General features: G+C 38.5%; 2 protein-coding genes across 3 annotated transcripts; both read right to left on the bottom strand.

Annotated features, from left to right (window-relative positions):
- Nucleotides 1-1727: 1727 nt before the first annotated feature.
- Nucleotides 1728-12121, bottom strand: cenpt (centromere protein T). 2 transcript variants are annotated; one of them, XM_044338597.1, is made up of 13 exons: nt 11781-12121; nt 9287-9422; nt 9065-9203; nt 8887-8980; nt 8495-8631; nt 8186-8237; nt 7913-8049; nt 6446-7255; nt 4476-4811; nt 4264-4363; nt 3847-4008; nt 3534-3638; nt 1728-2187 (listed from the first exon to the last, which is right to left on the bottom strand). In XM_044338597.1, exons 1-13 carry the CDS (start codon nt 11864-11866, stop codon nt 2058-2060), a joined length of 2424 nt encoding a protein of 807 aa, XP_044194532.1. In that variant the 5' UTR covers nt 11867-12121; the 3' UTR covers nt 1728-2057. The 2 variants fall into 2 exon arrangements, with proteins under 2 accessions (XP_044194532.1, XP_044194533.1); XM_044338598.1 differs by having other exon boundaries at nt 7922-8049.
- Nucleotides 12122-13861: 1740 nt separating this feature from the next.
- On the bottom strand, nt 13862-16196 carry ndufa4b (NDUFA4 mitochondrial complex associated b). Its single transcript, XM_044338606.1, has 4 exons — nt 16031-16196; nt 14684-14772; nt 14448-14508; nt 13862-14195 (listed from the first exon to the last, which is right to left on the bottom strand). Exons 1-4 carry the CDS (start codon nt 16070-16072, stop codon nt 14139-14141), a joined length of 249 nt encoding a protein of 82 aa, XP_044194541.1. The 5' UTR covers nt 16073-16196; the 3' UTR covers nt 13862-14138.
- Nucleotides 16197-17323: the final 1127 nt, after the last annotated feature.

Raw genomic sequence — 17323 nt, 5'->3', positions numbered from 1 at the left:
CCTTGTATTGCTATGTTAACTGATGATGACTGTTGTATTTGTCTGTTTGTATTGTTTGTGTTTATTGTTGTAACAATGTTTATGCTGGGTCTCGGGAAAGAGGTTTTAGTCTCAATGAGACTTTTATCTGGTTAAGTAAAGGATATACAGAAGATATATATAATATTTTGTAAATAAATTCTCCATATTTTGTTTTTTTCTTCTCTCTTCATTTATTTTGATAACATTTATATTGTATTATATTTATATATTCTCTACAAGTTCTTGTATGTTCTTATATGTGTGTTCAATAAAAGTGTTATTTCCTAATTGCTTGTGCCTAAAAAGTATAGAAAATGGCTATTATTACCTTCACATTTTGCTTTTGTGAAAAAAAAACATGACTCATAATTAATGTGTATTTATACTAAAGTTATACAAAAATGACCACAAAAGATTTAGAATTGAGTAGTTTACTGTAAATGACTTCCACCAATCAGTCCCAAAATATTGTCTCCCATCATCTTATCCTGTCATTCATATGTTGTTTTTTCTGACTTTATGTGAATGAAAATGTGCAAATTCGCCGGTTTTCTCATTGAAAATAGGTTAATTTCAAAATATCAATGTTCTGGTCACAAGAGCAAAGTGTGAAGGGAATAAAAGTCGTTTTCTATACTTTTTAGGTATACACAATTAGGAATTAACACTTACGACCCAGGAACAAAAAACAGGTAAAATGTGTTACACAGTGTTATTAATCATATATCTGTCTAGTATGGTGTAGCTTATATAATTAATTCTTAACTTAAACAACTCTTCATTGGCTGTTTGTGAGGGGTGAAACTGAATTACAGCTCTGTTGTGTCTACAGGTCGTCCACGTAGTTAAGATGCAGGGTTTAATTTTACCACCACTGAAAACGACTTTATCATAATTTAATCAGCAGAGCAGATGAGCTATTGCTTTGTGCCAAGGTTATTAACACAGTCTGCGAAGATTAACGGATATCGACTGTTAAAAGATTGACTTTAATTAAGGTGTGGAGTGAATTAATCTCTGGACTCATCAGCTCACCTTGAAGGCGGCTTTAATAAATACCTCTGCAACCTCTAATGTTCACGACCTGATGTCTGTGAAGTGAGTGATTAACTGTGCGAACAAACTTCCAATGTCGATAAAAATTTCAAGTGTTTTTTACAGTTACTGTACTTCTTTTATGTTAATATTGTTAGTTTGGACCATATGGTTCGACTGGTTGTGGTGAGGGTCAGGTTTAGTTTTAATGAATTGCGCCATCTAGTGCACATATTGGCCCAAGCAGTGATCTTTTAGTATATAAAGAATACACCATATACAGTATATATGTAGTATATGTACAATGTACTATATATATATATATATATATATATATATACACACACAGTATATTTAGCAAAAGCATGTTTCTTTCTTTACAGATACGCTCATTAAAGAAAAACTATACAGCTAGTGCTGAAATATTAGTCTATAACGAATTATCAGTTAACAGAAAGTGTAATTTTGATAGTTAATTGTTTAAATAAAAAACAAAACAAACAAACAAAAAAATATATTATATGAGAGAACACTCACAAGTTATCCATCTTCAGGCCTGAAAAGGATGAGGGGAAGATAAGGATTGAAGAAGGCTGTTTAAATGTATTTCTTCACCAGTTTTACAGTTCAGGCATCAGATCTTCAATGTCTACTAACAAAGCACAGACATGTGAAACATCAGGAAGCTTTATTTTAATATTTGTTCATTGTAGAAGTCTACACATCCTCAATTGTTTCACACATAAAAAGAAAGTATATACATGAAATGATAAATGAATAAAGTTACAGCCACACTCGTCCCCCCACTCAATATAATAAGGGCACAAGTGTGTTCTGTTTTAATTGATAATATGAAAAAGAAAAGGCTATACAAACATCACATAGAAATACTTTATTCTAGTCAAAAATGGAGACATCATTTGTCCAACTCAAATGCAGTGTAGCTAAAATGTGTAGCAGTCCAGAGATGATCAGACAACAACAGCCATACAACAAGGCTTTCATCTCCGTCTTTTAGGGACAACATTATTTCCGCTGGTTGCGATGGGGATCAGGAGCTTGCGCTGATCCATGCGAAGATATTTTTCGATAAGCACTTCCACTGGCACTTTGTCGTTCACATATCCCTGCCTGAAGAGTGCAAAAACACATCAGTGAGGTCAAATGTGAGAAAATAATGCGTCTTCACTGTTGGCAATATGTATTCTCCGTCACGGCCCCTCTGCTTTGTGCTCGTTGCTGCTGTGCTCTTTGTTTGCGGAGGCGGGTTCCTGAGCACACTAATTAGCAGGATGGGATCCTCTCTTCTCTCCTCCACACATTCCTGTGTTGCTTTTGGTTCTGTTTCTCTTGTTTAACCATACAAACACCCACACAGCACACATTCACTCATCCACTCCCTACATGACTGATTTTACAGACTAACTCTACCTATTGTTATCTTTTGTCTGTTTTGAGTACTTTGTGTTAAATAAATTTACTTTTTTATTATTGAATACCCGTGTGACTTCCCTTTTTTGCCACAGTCTAGAGCTGGGTTGTGACAGATGAGTGTTTTAGAGAGTTTTTCAATCTTTTTCTTTCTTTCTTTGATCATGTCACAGTCACCAGTCCTTTTCTTCAGACTCAATATGGAGCTCGATCTTGCCAACTAGAGGTCAGTATAATCCCAGTGGAAGTGTGGCTGTGTTTTTTGTCATTTCTGCTCTAGCATTTCTTTCTTCATACTATACTGTACAGTACTGTATATACAATACAGCTGACAACATTACAGCTGTATAGTAGCAAATCTTTTGGTGATTGCTGCATTTGTGGTTTTAAAAAGGCTTTAAATTGGTATTTTGTTAAAGCTGCTGAACATAGTGAAGATTTTAGCGGCTTAAGAGAAAAATATTTTTGAGGAGGTGGTGGAGACCAAATCAGAGCTGAAAGGAAGAGTGAATATTTGACTCACATTTCTCAGGTTGCCAGAAAAACTACTCCAAAATTGTTTGCTTACACATTTGCCAGAACAAGTTTATAAGGTAATAATGTGTTTACAGCCTGTTTTGTTGCCTACAAGTGTCCAAAAAATCCATTGATACAGGTTTAATTATTGTGGATTTAATTAATTTCACCCAACTCTAAATGGCAGGTAGAGCTGAAAGTCCATTATGAAGAAAAAAGAATCTATGTATGGTGGAAAGTGTTTTATATTGAAATACACATATTATGATGTTTCATTTTAAAATGTTGCATGCAGAAGTCATACAATTAATCATAGTAGTTCAGAATTAACAATATTTCAATTATCCAGGAATAGCAAATAATGTTTGTGACCATAAACACATTTAGAGTTGGAGTCCAGAAAAGCTTTAATGTAATCTTATTTTACTTTTAAAACTGAGCTTGTCCCCCTGTATTTTATTTTATTATCACATGTAAAAGATTCGATCCCAAATGTCAATAAACAGCATGAAGACAGTCTGCACACCTACCTTCTCAACAGAAGTTCAACATCTTCAACCTCTATGGTTTTTCTCTTTGCATGAACAGCATATGTCTCCAAGTCATCCGCCAAGCGGTCAAAGAATTTGTCCATTCTGTTAAAGAGAGTAAAATACAATGAAGCAGGTACATATGAGTAGTGAATCCATGACATTGTCCCTACATTGCAGTTCAGAAAAAACACTTTTGCTACTTGGCTTTGAAGGAATTTCAACAGTTTTCAATTATGAGGTTCCAAACACTTTTTGTAATCCACTTTTTGCTTATTTCGATCCAAAACCTCTATAAGTCACAGTTACTTACATATCTTTTAGAACAGGGTAAACATCCGCGGAGACCTTTGTTTTGGCAAAGTGCTTGAAAACGTTCATAAGGTAGCTCTTGGGAAGGCCTGTTTCTCTCTTAGCTGCTCCAGTTTTCCTCTGTCTCACCTGCTTGGTTTTACCTGGAGGCAAGCCTTCATCACTGGTGGCATAACAGACATTGGAAGAGACTGTCAGTTACATAAAATATGATACATGCAATCCGCATAATTAAACTTCTATTGAGACTGTACTGACTATTGAATTAACTGATTTTTTTAAACACTTTATTTTACATCTGACATTCTGCAACAATTGTACAATGTTTTATCAGCCAAAAGATATAGTTAAATGTCAAAAATGCAGTTTTTCTGAAAAGGGGAATAGATGTTCCTAGGAAACAGGAACAGCAACTTGCCTGGATTGAATATTCTTAAAAGCAGTAGGTGAGGCCAGAAGATCAGAGAGGAAAAAGTTCCTTTTCTCTTTGACAAATGCTGGAGTCTTCATGGGGACCTCTAAAGATGTTAGAAAAGAAGACATTTTTACTTTTATTCTTAATTTATCAAACTAAAAAACTTTGACATAAAAAAAGAACAAACACACATAAAGAGAAAAAGAGAGACTGACCTTCACTCTCCTCATCATCCTCCCACTCCTCCTCCTCTTCCTCCTTCTCCTCCTGTTCAGCAGGGTCTGAGGCTGCAGCCTCTTCAGGTGAAGCATCACTCAGGTGGCCACTGTCTTCCATATCATGCGTCAGCTCCGGAAGATGAAAGGAGTTCTCTTTATCAGCATCCAGTTCTGTTTCTGTGCTAGAGACATCATTCTGGTCAAGTCCTTGATTTGAGGACTCAGCCAAGTCAGGGATCCCAGTATGAGGTGGACTGCTCTCACAGCCTTCCAGTTCCAGGCCACTGTGTAGATCACTGGCACTGTGAGCTTTGGACTTCTCTTCAGACCATCCTACACACAAGCATCATTTAGATGTTTAGCGATAAATGTCACTTACAAATACCTTGACATGCATTAAGGATAGGTTTGTTGTTTTTTTTTTTTTTATCTCAGATTATATTATACTGTAGCAATATGTTTGACTTCCACTTATCGCTCAGTCATGATATTCTAAATCTCAACAATATTGTGCTATATGAAGATATGGAAAGACGGCTTTCTGGATTATGCGATTCTTATTTTTTCATCCTGTATAACCCAGCCCTAAGGCTGCAACTAACAATAATTTTAATGATTGGTTAATCTGCTGATAATTTTATCAATTAATTGATTAATCGTGTAGTCTATGAAATGTTAAAGAAATGCAGTGAAAAAATTGCATTTACAATTTCTTACAGGCCACGGTGATGTCCTCAATTTGCTTGTTTTGTCTGACTAACAGTCCAAAACCTTCAAATATTCAATTCACTGTCAAATATGAGAAAGAAAGGAAAGAAAAACAGCAAATAGTTACATATGAGAAGCTGGAACCAGAAATGTTGGACATTTTTGCTTGAAAAATGACTGAAACAATTATTTGATTATCAAAATAGTTGCTGATTACTTTCCTGACGATCGACTAACAGGATTAATCTTTGCTTTGTTTCACTTAAACACACATGGGCAGTCTAAGGTATATTGTGTACTCAATATAGTTGGTGTCTTATATTCAGCTGGCTGTAAATATACAGTATTGTCCACTAGTGCTGAAACAATCAGCCAATTAATCAACTGACAAAATTAATCACCAGGAATTTTGATCAATTAACTGTTTGAGGCTTTTATTAAGACTAGTGCAGTGCCCGTTCAAAACATGCAGATTGCCTGGCCTCTGGCTGTTACTTCAACGCATAGAAAAATGAATAGAGTTGAAATGAGGTGTGAACGAGCATATACACGAACAACATGAAAGAAACTAACATTCTGAGCACTTCCAAAACACGGGTGACCTACAATCAACAATGTACCTGAACGCCTCCTGTATAGACACAACGGTTCACTCGCTGCTGCTTATCTGCTAAACGTGCTGCTAACACTATGTTTTCTGTCTGAACACAGGGTAAGAGTGTCCATTCTTGATTGAAAGCTCTGTTTTCGCTGTCTACTTTTCTCTCTTTAGAGCACTTTTCTCTGACTCGTGTCACAGCTCGTCTCTTGTCTCTCCCTGACATGATGAGTCAGTCGGCAGAGTCCTGAAGCTCCGCCCTGCCTCTGCACAGAGCGGAGCAGCTCGCTGGTTGCTGGTTTATTAAAAGTTTAAATATTAAACGTATCCCATGTCCAAACTGCACCAAATTCGACACTGCACTCCCTTGGGTCCCCAGCAATATACTCGCCAAGTGTGGAATTGATCAAATGAACAGTTCTCAAGATATGCGAAGGACATACATACATACAGAGATTCCTTCCTTTAGTAAAGAGATGCCAGACACTTCCTGGTTCCAGCATTTCAAGTGTGAGCATTTTGTGGCTTTTCTGTCTTCCTATGACAAATATCTTTTGTACACTATTAATTTAAAAAGATAGCTGTGAAATTAGTAAAGAAAATAATGCTTAGCTGCAGCCAAAATATCCACAGTGACAGCTGATATTTTTGACATCCTTACCTGCCTCTGTGGAGTCTGGTAAATCCCCCTCTACCCTTGTAACAGGCATAATGAGTCCACCTTCAGAGCGATAAGCCCTTCGGCTGATGTGTTCGTCCTTCTGCTCCCCATCATTCTCATCTTGAGTCTGGGAATCAGCTTCTACATCTTCTTCCTCAGACGGAGAATTTCCCGCAGGATCCTGCTGATCACTTTGACATTCTTCAGCATCCTCCTCTTCCTCAGACTGACACCTGGGTGCAACATCCTCTTCAGTTTGAGAATCAGCTGCACCTTCCTCCTCTGTTTGAGATTCCACTCCATTTTCATCTTCCTCAGACTCGTCTGCATCATCCCTTCCACTAGTTTGAGATTCCGCTACATCTTCAGATTCAAACATGGCTACAGCATCTTCAGGTTGACAATCGGCTGTATGCTTCCCTTCCTCGGTCTGAGCTTCAGTTTCCTCTTTCTCTGACTGAGACTGGCAGTCTTCATCCTGAGGTTCTACCACAGCCCCCTCTTCAGTTGGAAATACATAAGCGGATTTCTCCCTCTCCAGCTGGCTCTGCTCCACTTCCAACTGCTCCTCTTGCTCCATCTCTCCCATCTCTCTCTGAAGCTGAGACGCCATGACAGTGGGCTTGTCCTGCGTTGCAACGATGGAGAAGTTGGATGTCATGACATCAGTCTGAGCGTAGTTAGCCGTGTCACAGTTGATGATGTCAGTTGTGATATCAGGTTCACTGAGCTTGGTCAGGCCTAAAGTGAAGCCCTCAAAGTGGGTGCTCTCACTGAGACCCTGCTCTGCCAGCACAACACTGCCCACCTCTGGGTGACAGGATGAAAGAGAGCAAACAATGCAGGGGGAAAAAAAGCATTAGCAGTGACACTGAGAACAGTAGTTGAAAACATCTTAAAATTCATTCCATACATACTACAATATTTTGCACCTCCCTTCAAAAAAGTAACAAGCTTCCTCTGCTTCCCTCTACCTGCTTGTTCATGTAGCTGGGATTTAAAATTAACATTTACAGTGTAACAGATAACACTTCAGCATAGGTACATTTTAAACATAACGTGGTCTGGTCTTGAAATATTAGTGGGTTAAAAAAAATATTGCCAATTAGCAAAAAATTACTACATTTTTTTTTTTTTTTTTTACAAATGCTTATCTTAAGTAAAAACATTATACATTGTAGAAAAAAATGCTGGTTACAACAATGCTTGTATCAGCTTGCTTTTCTTTGTTTTGTATCATTTGGTTTTTATAGCTGCTTATCAATCTCTAAGAAATCTTAGAAAAAACAATCTGGGATCCACTGATGGGTATTTTTCATTATCTTTGACACTTTACAGTTTAAGTGGTTAACATAAAATGTTACATGACAGATTATTTATCAGTGCTCTCATTGATTTGTTAAACATATGATCACACATGGAACAAACATGAAAAATATGCTAGCTTAAGAAGAGTATTGTGATCACCGTTATCACCTTCCATTTGCATCTTAGCGTCAAATTCTTCCTCTGTGATTTTGCGACGGTTAGAAACCCTTCTCTGCAGGCCCCTTTTTTCAGTATGAACATCCACAAAGGGTGTTTTTAGACTCAGTGAAGTGGAACTGCAAGACAGATTGGACAGGCCAAATATTTATCTATAGTATTTGTTCATTGACATAGTGAACAGTCAAATACCTTAATTGACTGTTAACATGTAAAGAAAAGTAGACATGATATAGTTTTTTTAATGAAATTTACCTCGACAAAGAAAGCGATGAATGGTTATCTATTGATTCTTCATCTTCAACATCTGTAAGCACAAGCATCCAACAGCTAGTCAACAAAACACACAATTCATGATAACTGTTCACTAATACAGCTGTAAACACCATCTGTACAAAAACCTTTTCTATGTGTCTCACATTTTTGTAGCAGCAGAAGTAAACAGAACAATTCAACCCTTAAAAGTATGAATTTATAACAACAACAACAACAACAACAACGTCTCAACATCTTATACAATCCCATTAAAGTACTGAGGCCTATCAGTAGTGGCTTTAAACTTACCATCTCCACCTTGAAGTCGCTTTTCAAAAGCAGTTACATTAAGGCTGCGACGTGGTCTCTTTTTGCTCAGTCCCTTTGCAGTGCTTGCTGCACCGCCAATAGTTATATCAGACAGCTCCAACCCTGACAGTTCAATACTGAAAACCAAGTAAATATAAACTCATTATACACACACACACACACACACACACACACACAACATAATTAAGAAAAAGTTGTATACAAATAGCCAGTATTAGTAGAGACTGCAGGTTAGGTGGATGTTGTTAAGGACAAACAATGATACAAAAGTCCATTCCTCACAATTAATATTAGTTCAGTTATTTAAAATACTGTTGGATGGACCTCCCAAATGTTGGCAACATATCATTCCTGTTACACACACAGCTCACCTAGGATCCTTGCTGGTAATGCTGGAGTTGGCTGAAGGAAGCTGTGGCTCTTCTGATGCAGCTTTCTCGTGAACAACAGGGGACTTCACAGGCTCTGAAACACGTGACAAAAGACAATTAAAAAGGAGAAACAAACAACTGCAACATGATGTGAGAATAAAGGCAGGCTCGTGCATACCTGTCCGCAGGATGTTCATGAGTATGTGCCTTGGAGTGTCTCCCTCATCGAACAGCTCTGAGGCCCGGGCAGACGTGAGTGTATTTCTGAATACAGTGGTTCTCCTTTTAACAGGCAGCGGAGATTTTGTGGATATACTCTGGAAAGGAAGGTAGATAGTCAAGTTTGAGAGTATCAACAACATAGTACATGATTTGCGAATACTCTGCTCGTCTTCCTCACCTCACGAATCTTATGTTTCAGGCTGCGCCGTAAGATGTCCTGTGGGGTTTGGCCACCAGCATCTTTCTTGCTTAATCTGGCACTGCGCCGGGTCCCGCTGGAGGCTGCCTTTTTGTCAGTCTGTGTTTTTGAGGTCCTAAAGAAAAGACATTTACTATTGATCATCTGCACTCCTCCAGGGCCAAGCGGCATGCAAGCAAGATCATCTCTGACCCATCCCACCCCTGGACACAGACTCTCTGAACTTCTTCACTCAGGAAAAAAGACTGAGATCCATAAAAACTCCACCAGCAGACACAGAAACAGCTTCTTTCCAGAAGCTGTTGCACTACTAAATAGCTGAACTGTTCTGTTATCAAACCAGACTTTACATTTCACAACCCTAGTTTAATCCCTGAACTGATCACTTTTATATATTTCATCAAACTGGACTTAACATTGTACATTGCATTCAACCTCCACTGTTACAGTACATTTTAATTATTATTACTATTATTATTTATTGTACATCATATGTAATTTTTTGCACTTGTCACCTTCATACATTTAATACACTTAATTTCTTTGTCCATAGTGCAGTCCATATTTCCTTGGTACAGTCAATATTTAATTTCAAGCTTTATATCCCATTTCAAAACTATTATATTATTAAATTATTATTATTATTACCTTACTTTTGTTATTTTATTCTTCCTTGTTGCTTGAGGGAGCAAACGCCAAGACACATTCTTTGTATGCTTGCATACTTGGCTAATAAAACAGATGAGCTGTTTAGTTCTATATTGGATACAAAATCATTACGACTCATTTGTAACAATTTGAAAATCTGGGTTATGGCAACCTGATATAAAGCCACTTCATGTCCTTTATCAGGATTAATATAAGTCTTAAGGTTATAGATGGAGACATACAGTGTCTTGCATAAGTAATCACCCCCTTGTATTTTTCCACATTTTGCAGTGTTACAACCTGAAATTCAAATAGATTTTATTGGGCTTTTTACCATTTGATTAACACAACATACACGGTGCTTTGAAAGTTCAAAATACTTTGTGTTGTGACACAAACATAATTAAGATGAAAGAGCAGATGTCTGTTGGATGCACAAGTATCCATACCACCACCGGGTCAATACTTTGTAGAACCACCTTTTGCTGCAATTACAGCACCAAGTCTTCTGGGGTATGTATCTACCAGCTTTGCACATCTAGAGATTGCAATTTTGCCCATTCTTCTTGGCAAAATAGCTTAAGCTCAGACAGATTGGATGGAGAACATTTTCAAGTCTCACCGCAGATTCTAAATTGGATTGAGGTCTGGGCTTTGGCCGGGCCATTTTAAGACATTAACATTCTTTGCCTTAAACCATTCCAGCGTAGCTCTGGCTGTATGCATAGGGTCATTGTCCTGCTGGAAAGTGAACCTCCGCCTCCACAGTCTCAAGTCTTTTGCAGAATGAAACAGGTTTTCTTGAAATAAATGCCCTGTGTTTGGCTCCATCCATCTTGCCCTCAATCCTGAACAATTTCCCAGTACCTGCTGATGGAAAGCATCCCCACAGCATGATGCTGCCACAACCATGTTTCACGGTGGGGATGGTGTGCTCAGGGTGATGTGCAGTGTTGGATTTCCGCCACATATAGCGTTTTGCACAAGGGCCAAAAAGTTCAATTTTGGTCTCATCTGACCAGAGTACCTTCCTCCACATGTTTGCCGTGTCTCCCATGGCTTGTGGCAAAATATAAATGGGATTTCTTATGGCTTTCTTCTCACCACTCCTCCATAAAGGCCAGATTTGTGTTGTGCAAGACCAATGGTTGTCCTGTAGAAAGATTCTCTCAACTGAGCTGTGGATCTTTCCAGCTCCTCCAGAGTTACCATTGGCCTCTTGGTTGCATCTCTGATTAACTCTCTCCTTGCCCGGTCCATCAATTTAGGTGGACAGCTTTCTCTTGGTAGATTTGCTGTTGTGACATATTCTTTCCCTTTTCTAATGATGGATTTAATGGTGCTCCGTGAGATATTCAAAGCTTGGGATATTCTTAAATAACTTAACCCCACTTTGCATTTCTCTACAATTTTATCACTGACCTGTTTGGTGAGCTCCTTGGTCTTCATGATGCTGTTTGTTTAGTAACAAAGTCTGAGGCCTTCACGGGACAGATGTATTTATACTGAGATTAAATTGCATACAGGTGGACTATATTTAACTAATTATGTGACTTCTGAACGCCATTGGTTGCGCCTCTTAGTTATGTGTTTCACAGCAAAGAGGGTGAATACATATGCACTCAACACTTTTCAGAATTTTTATTTTTAACATGACAAAATGTGGAAAAGTCCAGAAAGGAGTGAAGAAAGGCACAGTACATGTTTTCGCTGTCAAGCAGAGCAGTAGTAAATTACAGTTAATTGTTAAGTTAAGTTAAGGTTGAGTCAACTTAACGTAGCTAGGTTATCTTCTGCAGAATAAGCTAATAAGATGCTCAAATACCTGCGGGTGATGGGAGTCCTGGGTGTCTCGGTAGTGAGAATATGTTTCAGCAGGACCCGAGCAGACAAGTCCTCCGTTGTGTCCATCTCAGCTGTTTAACTGATGTGAGCTAGCAAACGTTTGTGAACCGTAAAACAGTAATGTTGGTCGTTTCTAAGCTGCAGCTTTTGATAATTCAGGCGGAAACTGTCTCAAACAAACGGAGTTCAACTGACGACAGTGTCATGTTTTACAGGTTTGAGCTACTTCTCCATTGTTTACCGTCTTTTCGCTGTTTCGTGTTTGATTCAAGTCAACGGATTCATTCTTCAGTCTCGCGGTCCCGCGTTATTTTTAAGTGAAGTCTCGCGAGACTAGCATCTTCTCTTTTCGGTTTTATGGCGGGTGGCAAACGAGCTTTAAAGCGTATTACCGCCACCCACCAGGTTGGAGTGTGAACCACAGTTATGTCTGCCCCCACAAATAGACACGAGAACATTTGATAAATAAATACATTCTAAAAAATAAATTAATTTAAAAAAAAACACCTAGATTTCTTTTTTTATTATTAATTTCATGCTGTTTTACAGAAATAAAACGTTGCATATATCAGCTCAAGTGCAGAAAAAAAAGATTTAAAACAAAATAACAAGGTGGTTAAGTAAATTCACTGCATATATCCATGTCCTGGAACAAACACTGAGCTCAGGTTACATACACACTGCACATCCCATGTAGTAGTGGCCAATGATTATGCATAAACAACATACATGTGCCACACATACTCATATCTATACATACAGACAGGTGACAAATTAAAGGAAAAACTGGTACAGGTCTGGATGCTTGACCCCTACAGTGAGGGGATCTGGTGGCTCTGTTATGCTGTGGGGGGCATTTTGCTGGCATGGTTTGGTTCCACTTGTCCCATTAGAGGAAAGGGTCACTGCAAATCAACACAGAGTTGTTCTGAGTCATTACTTTTATCCTATGATGAATCATTTCTATCCTGATGGGAGTGGTCTCTTCCAGGAAGACTATGCCCCAAGTCACAGGGCACGAGGAGCCACTAAATGGTTTGATGAGTATGAATGAATCATATGCTATGGCCTTCGCAGTCTCCTATCCCTCTATTCCTCCTTAATTACAGGTCTTCTGGTTAAATTTCCTGATTTCCCACTTTAATGTCTCTTGAGAGTTCTTTTGGCTATGACAAACCACATCCTCCACTGATTCCTCTAAATACACATAATCTTGAGGGATGTTTGCTTATTTAATGCGTGTTTTGTTTAGTCTGGTGTGTCCTACCCTCAGCCTTGTTAAATCTCTTCACTGGCCCCCAGTACAGCACAGAATCAACTTAAAAATAATGCTAATAGTCCACAAAGCACTTAATGGTTTGGCTCCCCAGTACATGACTGAGTACAGTCCAAACAGACCCCTCAGGACAATTGGTGCTTGTCGTCTAACTGTACCCAGAATAAGATCCAGGTCTTCAGAGGGAGGTTTTGGTTACTTTGGTCCTGCTGTCTGGAACAAACTACCAGATGACCTGAGATCTGTCACTACTGTTTCCACGTTTAATAAAAAACCTAAAACCTAAAACTTGAGACTTTGCTCTTTTTTAAAAAAATGTTTCTATCCCTTTCCTGCTCACAGTAACTTACATTTTTATAACCTATTTCTCAAACTGTAAATGCAACAGCATCCTCCTCTGGCCAAAAAAGGAATAACAGCTTACAGAAATTCAATACGTTACTGGGTTGAGATGATTTATTAAAGCAAACCAAGCAAGATGGGTGGCTAAAGTCCAAACTCTCAAAGCAGTATGGCACATACTGGGATCTTAACTATTACAACTATTATACCTGTTGCCATAAAGAGATGAAAGGAAATTGTTAAAAGTGGAATAGTATAATTTAAAGAATAATCACCATACGAAAAGTAGATTATGGATGATGTAGACGAATGTACTTTACAACTCAGTTTACAGCTAAAACAAGCGTTACTTTAAAGGGAAATGCTACACGTATTGAATGTAAGATGCAATGTGACCATAATGTTCTTGGATTTGTGCAAAAATCACAAATGTCAGTGAGAGGGGTGATTGAAACAGTTTTAATAATTTACAACACAGCAAAGTCAAAAATAAATTCATCAATTAGTAAAACAGGTGGTTGTCTGTTTTATTGAGACAGTCATTGATAAATGCATGATCCCGCCCCCCTTCACACTGGAAAGGAACTGACAGAATGAGTTAAGCACACAGCGTGATTCAAACTTCATTCAGTGCCAGAGGTTTATTTATATTTAGCAAAAAAGTGCAAAGGCTCCTCAGGCTGACGACAATCAGAGGCCGAGGTGCAAAGACACCGTGACTTAGAAATCGGGCCTATCCTTCTTCAGCTTGGAGTAGTCCATGTTAATTGTGAACATCTGAAAACACACACACACACACACACACACATACACAGGAAAACAAATGTATGCAATCAGTATGAGGGAGGCGATATGAACTTTGAGGCAAGATAACAGAAAAGATATGGCTTATTCTCTACAAAAATAGGCCTGTGCTTTAAAATCTAACCAACATGCCATGTAAAGAAGTATGAAAAATGACACAAAATCATCAACATGTATCAGAATTGGAGGAGTGAATTTAAGGATAATATGCAGAAAGGCTCATACTTTGTACTGATCATTGGGCCCCAAGTGGTTCCAGGGCTCAGGGTTGTTCTTGCGATCCCATCTGGGGACAAGAGAAGAAGAAAACTTGTTAGTAAAACAAAGTATCCCTGAGGTTATTGGCGTTCCTCACAAAAAACTTAATACTTAACAGGTTTAACAAACATTAATGAACAAAAAGCCAACTGAGGGCTGAAAAAAAAAAGAGGGATTTATCCTCAGATGTCTCTGGAACTTACGAGACATCAGGGTTTTTCAAGGCCAACCGACCCAGGTACATCATGCTCATGGTTGCCCCGCCACCGATGAAGATGAAGAGAGGGATCAGCTGGTAGGCAAAGAACAAAATCACTTAACATTATTTGTATTACGAGGATACAAGCTAACCAACAACAAAGATATGCTGTTGTTCATATTACTATCCTTTACTCCAGTGCTTCTGAAACATTTGGCTTAACTTCCCCCCTTTGTTCTATTTTTATAATGTACAGTATTTTACAATGATTAAAAGAAAGTCTTTAAAAAAGGACTTTCTTGTTCTTTCAAGGTTGGTTTTATTCCATTCCAGCAGCAAAATCACAAGTGTATACAGCTTATCAGTATATATACAGTGTATATATTCAAAAAAAAAAATCATAAAGGCTGATTGTGAGAACAGACGCAATAACAGTCTATCACATGACAACATACTTTAAAATACATAAGATTTCCCTTTTTTATAGCTATACGTCATGTTTTTTTAAGTACAATAGCAAGAATGGATCACACTAAAGGAACCAGTGTGGCTGTAGTCACTGTTTAACGGGGGACAAACACATATCACCAGTGGTCTATTAATATGGACGCGTTCACCCCGTCGTCCTTGGATAAACAGTGTGACTCTCTTGCATGCACTGGCCTGGCCTTCAGTCATGCCAGTATGGAAACCATACGTGCTGCAGCGACCTACAGGAATGGCTGTGGAGCTGTTCCTCTGAGGCACGCGTGTTTTTCCACTCACATCGTGCCATTAGATCATTATTACAACGATTTCGATTACGATATTTAATTTCTGTATGAATGGATCATACCGCATCAGAGCAGGTGACTTTCATTTTTAAAGCTGTCCAATACAAAGAGCAAAAAATAATCCTGTCATGGAGCTGAAGAGGGTGGTCGAGCAAAGATAAAAGCCTCTACATGAGGGAGAATAATTACAGGTGTACGGTAAAAGGAAATGCGGGCTTTATTAAAGGTTTAAGTGAATTGTATTGATGAAAAATTGCCTTAATCATCCATTTCATCCGAAATCTGGAGCTACATCAGCGAATTTCTGGACCTATATAAAAGAAATATTACACGTACTGTAATATATATATATATATATATATATATATTATATTATATTGTCTGACATCCTAATTGTCGCATTAATTGCAGAAGGATGTGTTTAATAAATGCCACTTGAGCGCATTAATGGGCGATCACACATCAGATAATTAAGGAGTGATTTGGTGAAACGAGCGCGTGCGCGTCCTTTCAAGACACATGTCAATGTCATCGGGTCCTTCACCATTCATATTACAAAAAATATGGGTTATACTTACAGCAGGGTGGCTCTTAAGTTGTTTGGCGACGACCCCCAACATGGTGGATAATCCTCCCACTGACAGGGTCCGGTAAAGCGAATGTATGCGGGGCGAAAGGCGCGCTTCTCTTGGGGGCTGCGAGGGATCTGTTACCGTTTCCTGCAGGCCTGATGCAGTGCAATGCGCTCTCCCCTCCTCCTCTGCTGTTAGCCAATCCGACAATGCAACGATAACAGCTGTACTATGTATCTGTACAGTATGTCATATGTGGGCCAAGTGTAGGTCGTAAAGAAAACATGTCACATGTTCTCCCCTCTTAACGTTTTTACCGTCTGTTTACTCCATTAACTTGCATGGATTTTCATCTGATTAGATTTTTTTTAAAGCCTTACTGTTCAGTCAGTTTTCTAACAACAGCCACCAAAGTTCATGTGCTAACAGGCCATGCCAGCAAACACTTTTGAATGCACCTTGACCCCCAGTGGCCTTTTTGTCTGGAGGACTGGGAGGACTTCGTCTGGGCTGGAGGAACCACTGTGGCAGCTGATTTTAGTGTGAATTCCTATCTGAAGTTCTTGGACTGCAGGTTGGGCTTCAATCTAAAATCTCGCCTGGGGCACCAACATAGTCAGGGCTGCCTGTTTTAGCTGTCTTATTCTATTTTCGCTTATTTTTGTCTGAAAACAATCACTCTTTGTTTTTGTCACTCTTTATTATTCAGCTACTTCTTCCATAAGGTTTTTTGGACCTTTTCAACTGCTGCATACCATGAAAATGTCAAACTGCAGCTCATTCAGCAGATGTGTGCTATTACTTTCTAGCTTACTTTCTAGTTTTCTAGCATATTCCATTTTATGTTATTTTTTGAAAATCAAATTTTATAATAGTCTATGAGAGAATTTGATCCAACTGAGTTGAAACCTTTGACACTTTGAAACTCAACTGCTTGGACATACAATATCTTATCCTTGGGACCCCATTCAAACTTTAAAACGTTCACAAAACTTTGAATTTTCAAAGTTGTATTCCATGTTGTGAGATCTTTTGTACTTTTGGAGCAATCTAAGTCCAAAGTGAGGGCCTTTACAGCAGTTTTCAGGTCTCACTAGTGTGTCATGTGATCAGGCAGAGGGGACAGCAGAGAGTTTTTAGACACGCAAAGAAATTCTAAACATGTCCCACAGTTTTAACTCTTCAAGCACATATCATACCTCAAAATCTTGCCACAAGCCTCCTCTCTCTCAAAATGGAAATATATTTCACATAGGAATTTTAGTTTTTGAGATCTAAACCTTACTCGACAGGTGTCAC

Source organism: Thunnus albacares, chromosome 20 (assembly GCF_914725855.1).
Source record: "Thunnus albacares chromosome 20, fThuAlb1.1, whole genome shotgun sequence".
Taxonomy (NCBI): Eukaryota; Metazoa; Chordata; class Actinopteri; order Scombriformes; family Scombridae; genus Thunnus; species Thunnus albacares.
Note: the sequence above shows the minus strand (reverse complement) of the source record. Positions and strands in the feature narration are given on the sequence as shown.

What these genes read in the sequence shown, in the direction of transcription:
- cenpt (XM_044338597.1), bottom strand. Translation starts at nt 11,866, where the DNA reads ATGGACACAACGGAGGACTTGTCTGCTCGGGTCCTGCTGAAACATATT. An exon ending in TACCCTGTTCTAAAAGATAT is followed by an intron (nt 3,639 to 3,846) that starts GTAAGTAACTGT and finishes TCTCTTTAACAG; the next exon opens with AATGGACAAATTCTTTGACC. An exon ending in GTTGAACTTCTGTTGAGAAG is followed by an intron (nt 2,188 to 3,533) that starts GTAGGTGTGCAG and finishes TGCACTCTTCAG; the next exon opens with GCAGGGATATGTGAACGACA.
- ndufa4b (XM_044338606.1), bottom strand. Translation starts at nt 16,072, where the DNA reads ATGTTGGGGGTCGTCGCCAAACAACTTAAGAGCCACCCTGCT. An exon ending in AACTTAAGAGCCACCCTGCT is followed by an intron (nt 14,773 to 16,030) that starts GTAAGTATAACC and finishes TTTGCCTACCAG; the next exon opens with CTGATCCCTCTCTTCATCTT. An exon ending in TTGAAAAACCCTGATGTCTC is followed by an intron (nt 14,509 to 14,683) that starts GTAAGTTCCAGA and finishes TCTTGTCCCCAG; the next exon opens with ATGGGATCGCAAGAACAACC.